At 45.0% G+C, this 15995-nt stretch overlaps 1 protein-coding gene across 1 annotated transcript in view; it reads right to left on the bottom strand.

Moving 5' to 3' along the window:
- Positions 1–15995, bottom strand: part of megf10 (multiple EGF-like-domains 10) — a 124697-nt gene that overhangs the window by 27740 nt on the left and 80962 nt on the right. Inside the window, exon 8 of the mRNA XM_055875387.1 lies at positions 15461–15597. Coding sequence (XP_055731362.1) covers positions 15461–15597 — 137 coding nt within the window. The remainder of the gene's footprint in view (positions 1–15460; positions 15598–15995) is intronic.

Genomic DNA, 15995 nt, shown 5'->3' on the forward strand with positions numbered 1-15995 from the left:
GGTGATTTGTATGATTCCCAATTAGAGGTAGCTGGTAACAGTTGTGTTTTATGGGATATTGTTTTGAGTTAGTGCACGTAGCATCTCTGTAGTCATGGTACGTTGTTAGTTTATTGTTTATTTGTTTTTGTCTTTGCTTAGTTTCACTTTTTAATAAATAATGTGGAAGTCAACATCCGCTGCGCCTTGGTCCGACATTTATTCCAACGAATGTGACAGAATATCCCATCAAACCAGGTCCAAGCAGCGTGTTCATCAGGTGAATGATTTCTGGACATCGGAAGGAGATAATGGAGGACAGCGACGACGACAGGGTTCGGCGCTCCAGAAAGCCCAAGGACAACCCCAAGTTTTTTGGGGGGAGGGGGGGGGGGGGGGAGGCACATGGAGCTGGCGACTGAGCAGAGGGAAGATCCAGAGACTGTCAGGGAGGCAATGGCGAAGTTGGGAGAGAGTGAGATGAGAGAGATGTTGTGCAAGTGTGTCCTGCTCAACATCCGACCAGAGGATCCGGTTAGCAGTCTGGTGCAACCTGTGCCGGTTCCACGCTTCTGGCCTCAAGTGCACCTCTCCAGTCCGATACGTCATGTGTCTCCTCCTCGCACACTCCCTGAAGTGCATGTCCCCAGTCCGGTACGTCCTGTGCCTGCTCCTCGCACTCTCCCTGAAGTGGGTGTCCACAGCCCGGTACGTCCTGTGCCTGCTCCTCACACTCTCCCTGAAGTGCGTGGAGCAGTCAGGTACTTCCTGTGCCTGCTCCTCGCACACTCCCTGAAGTGCGTGTCTCCAGTCAGGTACGTCCTGTGCCTGCTCCCCGCACTCGCCCTGAAGGCTGTGTCACCAGTCTGGCGCCACCTGTCTTGGCTCCACGCACTAGGCCTCCAGTGCGCCTTTCCAGTCTGGTGCGTCCTGTGCCTGCTCCTCGCACTCGCCCTGAGGTGCGTGTCACGCACCAGGCTTCCGGCGACAGTTCCCAGTCCAGAGCTTCCGGCGACAGTTCCCAGTCCAGAGCTTCCAGCGACAGTTCCCAGTCCAGCGCTTCTGGCGACGTTTCACAGTCCGGAACCTCCAACGACGGTCCACAGTCCAGAACCTCGTGAGGAAGCCACAGTCCGGAACCTCCTGAGACGGTCCACAGTCCGGAACCTCCTGAGACGGCCCACAGTTTGGAACCTCCTGAGACGGTCCACAGTCTGGAACCTCCTGAGATGGTTCACAGCCCGGAACCTCCTGAGACGGTTCACAGTCCGGAACCTCCTGAGACGGTCCACAGTCTGGAACCTCCTGAGACGGTTCATAGTCCAGAACCTCCTGAGACGGTCAATGATCTGGAACCTCCTGAGACGGTCAACAGTCCGGAACCTCCAGCTCCATGGCCGGAGCCTTCCCCTGCGCCGATGCCCAGTCTGAGCATGGCGTCCAGTCCAGCTCCAAGGCCAGAGTCTTCTTCTGCGTTGGTGCCCAGTCCAGGCACAGCGTCCAGTCCCGCTCCATGGCGGGAGCCTTCCCTGCGCCGATGCCCAGTTCTAACACGGCGTCCAGTCCAGCTCCATAGCAGGAGCTCTCCTCTGCGCCGATGCTCAGTCCAGACACGGCGTTCAGTCCCGCTCCATGGCAGGAGTCTTCCTCTGCACCGATGTCCAGGCCAGGGCCGGTGTCCAGTCCCGTTCCATGGCAGGAGCCTTCCTCGGCATCGAGATCCAGTCTAGGCACAGTGTTCAGCCTGGGTCCATGGCTGGATCCGCGGGATGAGCAGGTTCCTAGGCCCGCACCAGAGAGCCATTGTTTCTCTATAGTGAAGTGGGTCAGGGCGTGACTGGGGGTGATCTAGTTTATTTATTTCTATGTGGTGTTCTAGTTTATTTTCTATGTTGGTGATTTGTATGGTTCGCAATTAGAGGCAGCTGGTAATCGTTGTCTCTAATTGGGGATCATGTTTAAGTAGCTGTTTTCCCACCTGTGTTTATGGGATATTGTTTTGAGTTAGTGCACGTAGCATCTCTGTAGTCACGGTTCGACGTTAGTTTATTGTTTATTTGTTTTTGTCTCTGCTTAGTTTCACTTTTTAATAAATAATGTGGAACTCAACATCCTCTGCGCCTTGGTCCGACATTTATTCCAACGAACATGACACCAGTTGAACGGTGTTTCCTCAGACACATTGGTGCGGCTGGCTTCCAGGTTAAGCTGGGGGGTGTTAAAGATCCTGGTTAGGCGGGTCGTGACTCCACCTTCGCCTCTCGCGAGCCCGTTGAGGAGTTGCAGCGATGAGACAAGATCGAAATTGGGGAGAAAAAGGCGGTAAATACAAAAAAAATATATATAGAAAAACCCTACACAGTAAGACACACTGTGCATATTGTTCTCATATTTCTAAATACGCTTCAACTTTCCAGGAAAAACAGAGTCATTACAGGAGCAACAGTGTTCAGCAATTGGGCCTAATTGCTATGAAAAGCAGGTGATTTGTAAACACACTGTTTAAAATCCAATATCATAGGTATCTGGTACCTATCACTGATTATAGATATTGGTAAAAAAAAACAAGCTTTGTTTATGACATCGGTGGCCGGCAGGTATGCTGAAAGCATGTTGCAATAGCACAACATCAGGGAGAGGAGAATGGATAGTATCAAGGTCAGAAAGGACACACATGGAAACCAGCTGAGAACAACTGAACGGAACTGTTTTTGACAGTTGAATTCATATGGAATGTGACACATTCCACTAACAGCACTACTTCTGTCTTATTACTTTCCAGATTATTCTAAAGGGACCACTGCATACTGTATATTTTTACAATTATTTTAATTATTTATTCTCTCTCTCTCACACACACACACACACACACACACACACACACACACACACACACACACACACACACACACACACACACACACACACACACACACACACACACACACACACACACACACACACACACACACACACACACACACACACACACACACACACACACACACACACACACAACCCCAAAACCCAAGTAACACTATAATATACTGAAAATTCCTTTTACAACACAGAGGACACCAGATTGCCTAACAAAATCCCCAAATTTCCTTCCATTCCCAAGTCATATCCATAATATCATTCCCACATTCCATCACCATTGGCTAAGTGAGCAGACTGAGCACTGGTCTCCTTCATTTCCAGTTGTTGATATCCCTCTATCTCCCTAGGGGACTGGGTACTACACTATACCCTCTCAACCCTATCTATCTCACTCAGGGAAGCTAAGGGGCAATCTCAGCAAAGTTAGCATTCTCTAGTGCTAGCAGCCTTAATGGTCTTAGCAGTGTTAGCGTCTCCCCCACCACTCATAATGCATGGAGCTGTCACGCTAAACGGGATTCAAAGCATGCCGATAGGACACGCTCATTCATTTGCCCGACAGATGGCGTGTGTCAAAGATATGGAGTCAAAAAGCAACAGCAACTACTGTACAACACTAGGGGCAGCTGAGAGGATTGTGTGGAAGACACATGGGAACTAACCTAACTTTACATGAAGTGTCCTGTTGATGGTATGCTACAGGGTAAACCCAAGAAAGCACCCTGGTATTAGTAGAATATACGGTATAAGTGCATAATATCTTTAACTCTAAGTTGTTGGAAAAGGACCCATCAGTAAGCATTTCACTGTTAGTCTACACCTGTTGTTTACCTGTGACCAACAACCATGTTCTAGTGAGACTTGGGAACTAAGTTAACTAACTGTTCACTTTACATCAAGTGTCCAGTTTGTGCTATGCTACAGGATAAACCAAACAATGCACCCTGGTATTAGTGTGTCGTATATACTGTAAGTTAATCAAGTGTATACTGTACTGTTGGGAATAAGGGGCTATATGGGGTCAATTACTGTGAGACGTGGTAAACGTTACCCTCCCACACCAGAGGGGGCTGGTGGGCCGAGATATTGAAGGACACGCTCAAAGTAACGGCTGGGATGGAATAGATGCTAAGGTATCAATCATGTTTCCATGGTTTCCATGGTCTACATGTTTTCCATGGTCTACATGGTTTCCATTGTTTCCATGGTCTACACATGGTTTCCATGGTTTCCATTGTCTACACATAATTCACATTGTTTCCATGGTCTACATGGTTTAAATGGTCTACATGTTTCCATGGTCTACATGTTTCCATGGTTTCCATTGTCTACATGGTTCCATTGTTTCCATGGTCTACATGGTTTCCATTATCTACATGGTGTCCATGGTCTACACATGGCTTTCATGGTCTGAATGGTTTCCATTGTCTACATGGTTTCCATGGTTTCCATGGTCTCCATGGTTTAAATGGTTTCCATTGTCTACGTGGTTTCTATGGTTTCCATGGTCTACAATCAATCAATCAATCAATCAATTTTATTTTATATAGCCCTTCGTACATCAGATAATATCTCGAAGTGCTGTACAGAAACCCAGCCTAAAACCCCAAACAGCTAGAATGCAGGTGTAGAAGCACGGTGGCTAGGAAAAACTCCCTAGAAAGGCCAAAACCTAGGAAGAAACCTAGAGAGGAACCAGGCTATGAGGGGTGGCCAGTCCTCTTCTGGCTGTGCCGGGTGGAGATTATAACAGAACTATGCCAAGATGTTCAAAAATGTTCATAAGTGACAAGCATGGTCAAATAATAATCATGAATAATTTTCAGTTGGCTTTTCATAGCTACACATTGTTTCCATGGTTTACATGTTTCCATGGTCTACATGGTTTCCATTGTCTACATGATTTCCATTGACTACATAGTTTCCATTGTTTCCATGGTTTCCATGTTTCCATGGTCTACATAGTTTCCATGTTTCCATGGTCTACGTGGTTTCCATGGTCTACGTGGTTTCCATGGTCTACATGGTTTCCATTGTCTACACATAATTCACATTGTTTCCATGGCCTACATGGTTTAAATGGTCTACATGTTTCCATGGTCTACATGGTTTCCATGGTCAACATGGTTTCCATGGTCTACATGTTTCCATGGTTTCCATTGTCTACATGGTTTCATTGTTTCCATGGCCTACATGGTTTAAATGGTCTACATGTTTCCATGGTCTACATGGTCTACATGGTTTCCATGGTCTACATGGTTTCCATGGTTTCCATGGTCTACATGGTTTCCATGGTTTAAATGGTTTCCATTGTCTATGTGGTTTCCATGGTTTCCATGGTCTACACATTGTTTCCATGGTGTACATGGTTTACATGTTTCCATGGTCTACATAGTTTCCATGGTTTCCATGGTTTACATGTTTCCATGGTCTACATGGTTTCCATTGTCTACATGATTTCCATTGACTACATAGTTTTCATTGTTTCCATGTTTCCATGGTCTATGTGGTTTCCATGGTCTACATGGTTTCCATTGTCTACATGGTTTCCATTGTCTACATAGTTTCCATGGTTTCCATGGTTTCCATGTTTCCATTGTCTACATGGTTTCCATGGTCTACATGTTTCCATGGTCTACATGTTTCCATGGTCTACACATGATTTCCATGGTCTACATGTTTCCATGGTCTACATGGTTTCCATTGTCTACATGGTTTCCATGGTCTACATGTTTCCATGGTCTACATGTTTCCATGGTCTACACATGATTTCCATGGTCTACATGTTTCCATGGTCTACATGGTTTCCATGGTCTAGATGTTTCCATTGTCTACATTGTTTCCATGGTCTAAACATGTTTCCATGGTCTACACATGATTTCCATGGTCTACATGGTTTCCATTGTCTACATGGTTTCCATGGTCTACACATGGTTTCCATGGTCTACATGGTTCACATGATTTCCATTGTCTAAATGGTTTCCATGGTTTCCATGACCTATATGCTTTCCATTGTCTACACATGGTTTCCATGGTCTTAACATGGATTCCATGTTTCCATGGCCTGCATGGTTTCCATTGTCTACATGGTTTCCATGGTCTACACATGGTTTCCATGGTCTACATGTTTCCATGCATTTGATAACATTCGATTTATTCCAACACAGCCATTACGATGAGCATGTCCTATGATTTCTCCGCCCAACAGCCACCACTGTCCTACACAGCTGAATGGATGTAGCTCGACTGCTGTGCTGAAATTTGATAAAAGTATAGGAGCTTACAGTCGTGGCCAAAAGTTATGAGAATGACACAAATATTCATTTTCACAAAGTCTGCTGCCTCAGTGTCTTTAGATATTTTTGTCAGATGTTACTATGGAATACTGAAGTATAATTACAAGCATTTCATAAGTGGCAAAGGCTTTTATTGACAATTACATGAAGTTGATGCAAAAAGTTAATATTTGCAGTGTTGATCCTTCTTTTCAAAACCTCTGCAATCCACCCTGGCATGCTGTCAATTAACTTCTGGGCCACATCCTGACTGATGGCAGCCCATTCTTGCATAATCAATGCTTGGAGTTTGTTAGAATTTGTGGGTTTTTGTTTGTCCACCCGCTTCTTGAGGAATGACCACAAGTTCTCAATGGGATTAAGGTCTGGGGAGTTTCCTAGCCATGGACCCAAAATATCCATGTTTTGTTCCCCGAGCCACTTAGTTATCACTTTTGCCTTATGGCAAGGTGCTTCATCATGCTGGAAAAGGCATTGTTCGTCACCAAACTGTTCCTGGATGGTTGGGAGAAGTTGCTCTCGGAGGATGTGTTGGTACCATTCTTTATTCATGGCTGTGTTCTTAGGCAAAATTGTGAGTGAGCCCACTTCCTTGGCTGAGAAGCAACCCCACACATGAATGGTCTCCGGATGCTTTACTGTTGGCATGACACAGGACTGATGGTAGCTCTCACCTTGTCTTCTCCGGACAAGCTTTCTTCCGGATGCCCCAAACAATCAGAAAGGGGATTCATCAGAGAAAATGACTTTACCCCAGTCCTCAGCAGTCCAATCCTTGTACCTTTTGCAGAATATCAGTCTGTTCCTGATGTTTTTCCTGGAGGGGAGTGCCTTCTTTGCTGCCCTTCTTGACACCAGGTCATCCTCCAAAAGTCTTCGCCTCACTGTGCGTGCAGATGCACTCACACCCGCCTGCTGCCATTCCTGAGCAAGCTCCGTACTGGTGGTGCCCCGATCCTGCAGCTGAATCAACTTTAGGAGACGGTCCTGGCGCTTGCTCGATTTTCTTGGGTGCCCTGAAGCCTTCTTCACAACAATTGAACTGCTCTCCTTGAGCGTCTGCGTGGCCTAGTCTGGGTTTCCAGCCCTCCATCAATTAACTAGCATGGTCTAGTCTGGGTTTCCAGCCCTCCATCAATTAACTAGCGTGGTCTAGTCTGGGTTTCCATCCCTCCATCAATTAATTAGCATGGTCTAGTCTGGGTTTCTAGCCCTCCATCAATTAACTAGCATGGTCTAGTCTGGGTTTCTAGCCCTCCATCAATTAACTAGCATGGCCTAGTCTGGGTTTCCAGCCCTCCATCAATTAACTAGCATGGTCTAGTCTGGGTTTCTAGCCCTCCATCAATTAACTAGCGTGGTCTAGTCTGTGTTTCCAGCCCTCCATCAATTAACTAGCATGGTCTAGTCTGGGTTTCTAGCCCTCCATCAATTAACTAGCATGGCCTAGTCTGGGTTTCCAGCCCTCCATCAATTAACTAGCGTGGACTAGTCTGGGTTTCTAGCCCTCCATCAATAAACTAGCATGGCCTAGTCTGGGTTTCCAGCCCTCCATCAATTAACTAGCGTGGACTAGTCTGGGTTTCTAGCCCTCCATCAATTAATTAGCATGGCCTAGTCTGGGTTTCCAGCCCTCCATCAATTAACTAGCATGGCCTAGTCTGGGTTTCCAGCCCTCCATCAATTAACTAGCGTGGTCTAGTCTGGGTTTCTAGCCCTCCATCAATTAACTAGCATGGCCTAGTCTGGGTTTCCAGCCCTCCATCAATTAACTAGCATGGTCTAGTCCGGGTTTCCAGCCCTCCATCAATTAACTAGCATGGCCTAGTCTGGGTTTCCAGCCCTCCATCAATTAACTAGCATGGCCTAGTCTGGGTTTCCAGCCCTCCATCAATTAACTAGCATGGACTAGTCTGGGTTTCTAGCCCTCCATCAATTAACTAGCATGGTCTAGTCTGGGTTTCCATCCCTCCATCAATTAACTAGCATGGCCTAGTCTGGGTTTCCAGCCCTCCATCAATTAACTAGCATGGCCTAGTCTGGGTTTCCAGCCCTCCATCAATTAACTAGCATGGTCTAGTCTGGGTTTCTAGCCCTCCATCAATTAACTAGCGTGGTCTAGTCTGTGTTTCCAGCCCTCCATCAATTAACTAGCATGGTCTAGTCTGGGTTTCTAGCCCTCCATCAATTAACTAGCATGGCCTAGTCTGGGTTTCCAGCCCTCCATCAATTAACTAGCGTGGACTAGTCTGGGTTTCTAGCCCTCCATCAATAAACTAGCATGGCCTAGTCTGGGTTTCCAGCCCTCCATCAATTAACTAGCATGGTCTAGTCTGGGTTTCCAGCCCTCCATCAATTAACTAGCATGGTCTAGTCTGGGTTTCCAGCCCTCCATCAATTAACTAGCATGGTCTAGTCTGGGTTTCTAGCCCTCCATCAATTAACTAGCATGGACTAGTCTGGGTTTCTAGCCCTCCATCAATTAACTAGCATGGACTAGTCTGGGTTTCTAGCCCTCCATCAATTAACTAGCATGGACTAGTCTGGGTTTCTAGCCCTCCATCAATTAACTAGCATGGTCTAGTCTGGGTTTCCAGCCCTCCATCAATTAACTAGCATGGTCTAGTCTGGGTTTCTAGCCCTCCATCAATTAATTAGCATGGCCTAGTCTGGGTTTCCAGCCCTCCATCAATTAACTAGCATGGCCTAGTCTGGGTTTCCAGCCCTCCATCAATTAACTAGCATGGTCTAGTCTGGGTTTCTAGCCCTCCATCAATTAACTAGCATGGTCTAGTCCGGGTTTCCAGCCCTCCATCAATTAACTAGCATGGCCTAGTCTGGGTTTCCAGCCCTCCATCAATTAACTAGCATGGTCTAGTCTGGGTTTCCATCCCTCCATCATTGAACTAGCATGGTCTAGTCTGGGTTTCTAGCCATCCATCAATTAACTAGCGTGGCCTAGTCTGGGTTTCCATCCCTCCATCAATTAACTAGCGTGGTCTAGCCTGGGTTTCCATCCCTCCATCATTGAACTAGCATGGCCTAGTCTGGGTTTCCTGCCCTCCATCATTGAACTAACATGGCCTAGTCTGGGTTTCCAGCAGGGTGTGGCTAGGCAGGCAGAACCACAGGCAGTGGCATGGTATACAGTACCGAGGTTTTGCCATGACGTCTGGTTTCCCTCAAACCCTTATTAACTCATAAAAGTGCACTTGCAGTGCTATTCCTGTAGGTTCACTGGGCTGGCTAAGTATATGGTGCGTCCCTCTCTGATAATGTTAATTATATGGACAAAGTTCTACTCTGTTGCAGGAACCAAAAAACTCTGATCGGAGCATGATTCATTGCTCTAAACTTTGAACTACACTCTTAGAAAAAAAGGTGCTATCTAGAATGTAAAATTATTATTTGTATGTCTCTATAGGAGAACCCTTTGAAGAACCCTTTTGGGTTCCATGTAGGACCCTTTCCACAGAAGATTCTATGTGGAACCAAAAAGGGTTCTCCCTGGAACCAAAAAGGGTTCTCCCTGGAACCAAAAATGGTTCTCCTATGGGGACAGCCGAAGAACTGTTTTGGAACCCTTTTTTTCTAAGAGTGTAGCTTGATTGAGCTTGCCTGGTACAATGGGAGCAATAGAATAGTCCCGAAAGTACAATCCACAGCCACCCATCTGGAACTCCAGACTCAATCAAACGCTCAAAGCATTTAAAAGAAAACAGGTACTATTTCAACCCAGGTCTTCTGAGGTCACAGTTACTTGTTTGATTGTGTCCATACAAACATGCATAGTTGTTGTGAAAGTACTAGCTAAGCACACTTTCCTCATAGTGCTTTCAAGGAAAAGAGAATACAAGGAAGATTTACTGTCCTAGACGGTTTGGCTCAAGTCCAGCTCTGGCAGAGCAATGGGAGGGTCTCTCTAAGGAAGAAACTGAATAACAAAAAAAGTTTCCCACTCTAAATTACTCCCAGGATTCATCCCAAATAGCACCCTGTTCCCTATATAGTGAGCCCAATTGAAGCCCTGGTCAAAAGTAGAGCACTATAAAGGGAATAGGATGCCATTTGGGACGCAAGACTTAGGAGGAGCCTACAGAAGCCTCAAGCGGCAGTAGTGCATGGGAGGGTCTCTCTTTCTATGAATTATATTTCTATGGTCTCTCCCCCACAGCTTCCTCAGGCATCCCAGGCCGCTGGCTGCAGCCAGCCAGACAAGAAGCAGACAGACCGCACGCATCATACTGTAGCCTATTGGTCTGGAAGAGATCCACACTCCTGTGATTACACACACACACACACACACACACACACACACACACACACACACACACACACACACACACACACACACACACACACACACACACACACACACACACACACACACACACACACACACACACACACACACACACACACACACACACACAAGCAGACACACCTATGTCAGGATTCCCCACCTTTCGGCCCACCGATGATTTTATTTGGCCCCCCAAGTTTTCTGTGCAAAACATAAACGTTTTTATTGTTGGACATAAAACACTGTAAAAAGGGGGTCAGGGAGAGGGAGATGGGGTTTAGATCTGGGATAAGAGGAGGACAGGGAGATGGAACTGGGATAAGAGGAGGACAGGGAGATGGAACTAGGATAAGAGGAGGACAGGGAGATGGGGACAGGGAGATAGAACTGGGATAAGAGGAGGACAGGGAGATGGAACTAGGATAAGAGGAGGACAGGGAGATGGGGACAGGGAGATGGAACTGGGATAAGAGGAGGACAGGGAGATGGAACTGGGATAAGGCTAGAAAGTTTTTCCACATTTTTTTGTTGGTCATAAGGGTTGGTTTATTAGCTAAACCTTGCAATGCACACACCAAAAAATCATATACAGTGCATTCAGAAAGTATTCAGACCCCTTGACTTTTTCCATATTTTGTTACGTTACAGCCTTATTGGATTAAATTGATTAAATTAATTGTTTTCCTCACAAAATACCCCATAATGACAAAGCAAAAACAGGTTTCTAGAAATTTTTGCAAATGTATTAAAAATAAATGACAGAAATACCTTATTTACATAAGTATTCAGACTCTTTGCTATGAGACTCAAAATTTCACTCAAGTGTATCCTGTTTCCATTGGTCATCCTTAAGATGTTTCTACAACGTGATTGGAGTCCACCTGTGGTAAATTCAATTGATTGGACATGATTTGGAAAGGCACACACCTGTCTATATAAGGTCCCACAGTTGTCAGTGCATGTCAGAGCAAAAACAAGCCATGAGATCGTAGGAATTGTCCTTAGAGCCCCGAGACAGGATTGTGTCGAGGCACAGATCTGGGGAAGGGTACCAAAACAGTTCTGCAGCATTGAAGGTCCCCAAGAACACAGTGGCCTCTATCATTCCAAAATGATAGAAATTTGGAACCACCAAGACTCTTCCTAGAGCTGGCTGCCCAGCCAAACTGAGCAATCGGGGGAGAATGGCCTTTGGACAGGGAGGTGACCAAGAACCCGATGGTCACTCTGACAGAGCTCCAGAGTTCTTCTGTGAGATTGGAGAACCTTCCAGAAGGACAACCATCTCTGCAGCACTCCACCAATCAGGCCTTTATGGTAGAGTGGCCAGACAGAAGCCACTCCTCAGTAAAAGGCACATAACAGCCCGCTTGGAGTTTGCCAAAAGGCACCTAAAGACTCTCCGACCATGAGAAACCCGATTCTCTGGTCTGATGAAACCAAGATTAAACTCTTTGGCCTGAATGCCAAGCGTCATGTCTGGAGAAAACCTGGCACCATCTGTATGATGAAGCATGGTGGTGTCAGCAGCAGGGACTGGGAGACTAGTCATGATCGAGGGAAAGATGAAGAGATTCTTGATGAAAACCTGCTCCAGAGCACTCAGGACCTCAAACTGGGGCTAAGGTTCACCTTCCAACAGGATAACGACCCTAAGCACACAGCCAAGACAACCCGGAGTGGCTTTGGGACAAGTCTCTGAATGTGGCCCAGCCAGAGTCTGGACTTGAACCTGAAAATGGCTGTGCAGCGACGCTCCCCATCCAGCCTGACAGAGCTTGAGAGGATCTTTAGAGAAGAATGGGAGAAATTCCCCAAATACAGGTGTGCCAAGCTTGTAGCGTCATACCCAAGAAGACTTGTGGCTGTAATCGCTGTCAAAGGTGCTTCAACAAAGTACTGAGAAAAGGGTCTGAAAACCTATTGAAATGTGACATTTCAGTTTTTTTTATACATTTGCAAACATTTCTAAAAATCAGTTTTTGGCTTCATCACTTTGGGGTATTGTGTGTAGATTGATAAGGAAAAAAACTATTGAATACATTTTAGAATAAGGCTGTAACGTAAGAAAATTTGGAAAAAGTCAAGAGGTCTGAATACTTTTCAAATGCACTGTATTTAGTAAGGAATTCCACTTAAAAAAGTGCTTACTACTTACAGTATTGGGTGGATATTTTTGTAACATTTTTGCTGTACTGGTCCCCCACGTGAATTGAACCCACAATGCTGGCATTTCAAGCTTCTTGCTCTACCAACAGAGCCACACTTGATATGGATTAGTGCTTATATACAGTATATACACTACCGTTCAGAAGTTTGGGGTCACTTAGAAATGTCCTTGTTTTCCATGAAAACATATATGAAATGAGTTGCAAAATGAATAGGAAATACAGTCAAGACATTGACATTGATAAATAATGATTTTTAATTGAAATAATAATTGTGTCCTTCAAACTTTGCTTTCGTCAAAGAATCCTCTATTTGCAGCAATTACATCCTTGCAGACCTTTGGCATTCTAGTTGTCAATTTGTTGAGGTAATCTGAAGAGATTTCACCTCCCACAAGTTGGATTGGCTTGATGGGCACTTCTTACGTACCATACGGTCAAGCTGCTCCCACAATAGCTCAATAGGGTTGAGATCCGGTGACTGTGCTGGCTCCATAATAGACAGAATACCAGCTGACTGCTTCTTCCTTAAATAGTTATTGCATAGTTTGAAGCTGTGCTTTGGGTCATTGTCCTGTTGTAGGAGGAAATTGGCACCTATTAAGCGCCGTCCACAGGGTATGGCATGGAGTGGCAAAATGGAGTGATAGCCTTCCTTCTTCAAGATCCCATTTACCCTGTACAAATCTCCCACTTTACCACCACCAAAGCACCCCCAGACCATCACATTGCCTCCACCATGTTTGACAGATGGCGTCAAGCACTCCTCCAGCATCTTTTCATTTTTTCTGCGTCTCACAAACGTTCTTCTTTGTGATCCGAACACCTCAAGCTTAGATGTGTCTTTCCATCCACTGTCCAGTGTCTGTGTTCTTTTGCCCATCTTAATCTTTTCTTTTATTGGACAGTCTGAGATATGGCTTTTTCTTTGCACCTCTGCCTAGAAGGCCAGCATCCCGAAGTCGCCTTTTCACTGTTGACTTTGAGACTGGTGTTTTGCGGGTACTATTTAATGAAGCTGCCAGTTGAGGATTTGTGAGGCGTCTGTTTCTCAAACTAGACACTCTAATGTACTTGTCCTCTTGCTCAGTTGTGCACCGGGACCTCCCACTCCTCTTTCTCTTCTGGTTAGAGCCATTTTGCACTGTTCTGTGAAGGGAGTAGTACACAGCGTTGTACGAGATCTTCAGTTTCTTGTCAATTTCACCCATGGAATAGCCTTAATTTCTCAGAACATGAATAGACTGACGAGTTTCAGGAGAAAGTTCTTTGTTTCTGGCCATTTTGAGCCTGTAATTGAACCCACAAATGCTGATGCTCCAGATACTCAACTAGTCTAAAGAAGGCCAGTTTTATTGGTTCTTTAATCAGAATAACAGTTTTCAGCTGTAAAAAAAAATTACAAAAGGGTTTGCTAATGACCAATTAGCCTTTTAAAATTATAAACTTGGATTAGCTAACACAACGTGCCATTGGAACACAGGAGTGATGGTTGCTGATAATGGGCCTCTGTACGCCTGTGTAGATATTCAATAACAAAATCAGCCGTTTCCAGCTACAATAGTCATTTACAACATTAACAATGTCTACACTGTATTTCTGATCAAATTGATGTTATTTTAATGGACAACAAAATGTGCTTTTCTTCCAAAAACAAGGACATATCTAAATGACCCCAAACTTTTGAACGCTAGTGTATATTATTATTTTTAAATCTCATATATCAGGTTAATATTTGAAATTGGAAGTCCTGATAATAAATGTATCATATCTGATGATCCAATATCAAATGATATGACATCACAGGTATGTTTGAGTTAAGTGCAATCTAGACTACTTTATTCCTTCATGTCATACTGTTTGTACTCGATTTGACCTTAATTGCTAAAGACGGACAATATTGCTGTTAGGTTGCTGGGATAACGTGTGCACTACATTTGTCCAGTGGGTATTTATATTTTTCCAAGCCCTATTAAGTACAGTTGGCATCACTAGTTAATTGCTTGGCCTTGCCTGCTCTCTCTCTCTCTCTCTCTCTCTCTCTCTCTCTCTCTCTCTCTCTCTCTCTCTCTCTCTCTCTCTCTCTCTCTCTCTCTCTCTCTCTCTCTCTCTCTCTCTCTCTCTCTCTCTCTCTCTCTCTCTCTCTCTCTCTCTCTCTCTCTCTCTCTCTCTCCCTCCCTCCCTCCCTCCCTCCCTCCCTCCCTCCCTCCCTCCCTCCCTCCCTCCCTGACCTTGTTATTGGTCTGGAGGGATCAATGGGACCGCTACAGTAGCAACAGATGGTCTGCTATAGTTCCACTAACACATATAGACTTAATATAGGTCAAAGATGACACTTACCATTGAATTCCAATTCAGCCATCGCTGACTAATGTATACAACCAAGGGATTACTTCTGCAGTGTTTGTTTATGACATTATAGTTGTATGTGATAGCCTGTTGCCTGAATTTCAAATATATTCTGCTTTGCAAAAATTGGGAAATAGACATGAACAGATATCCATGGACTAGGCTAGGGTTAGGAGTTTTTCTTGACCACATGACTCGACTAGAATGACACTGACCTGGCAAAAGAGTGGATCCTAGACAAACTGCTTTACTGATTTTGACTGAATTGGAGCCATTTAGTGTAATGTCATGTCATGTTTATTCTATTTCTTCCCTTTTGGGGCAGGTGAAGGGGAGGGTGATTTCTCAATCCAGGGTTTGTGTTTGTTATTTTACCTCAACTTTCTTACAATGTGAAATAAAATATTATAAATCAAGAAAAAAAGCCTGTCATGTCATAGTTTGGCATGGCTCAGTTTGGTTTGGCCTGGTCCAGCCTGTCTTACCGTTCTCCGGTGTAGCCTGGACTGCACAGACACTGTCCACTGGAGGATACACACATCCCCCCGTTGTGACACTGACACTCCTGGGAACAGTTCCTCCCGAAGCGCCCCTCCGGACACGGCTGGCCACACACTGTACCCTAAACACACACAGAACATTGAATGTGTCAGCACAATATCAACATCCCAGAGTAAATACAATATGTAGGCCATCATATCAATATCCCATAACACATATCAATACATTTGATGCAAAAAGAGGATATGTACAATGTGGAGGCTGCTGAGGGGAGGATGGCTCATAATAATGGCTGGAACGGAGCGAATGGAATAAAACACATAGAAACCATGTGTTTGATGTATTTGATACCATTCCACTGATTCCGCTCCAGCCATTATTATGAGCCGTCCTCCCCAATTAAGTTGCCACCTACCTCCTGTGATGTACATGGTGTCGTAGCTATCGACTCCTTGCAGTACCATTATATTATGACGTTATATTACTGTAAATGTCAATATGATAATATACAGTAATGTA

The sequence above is a fragment of the Salvelinus fontinalis genome, chromosome 21 (genome assembly GCF_029448725.1).
Source record: "Salvelinus fontinalis isolate EN_2023a chromosome 21, ASM2944872v1, whole genome shotgun sequence".
NCBI classification, from domain to species: Eukaryota; Metazoa; Chordata; class Actinopteri; order Salmoniformes; family Salmonidae; genus Salvelinus; species Salvelinus fontinalis.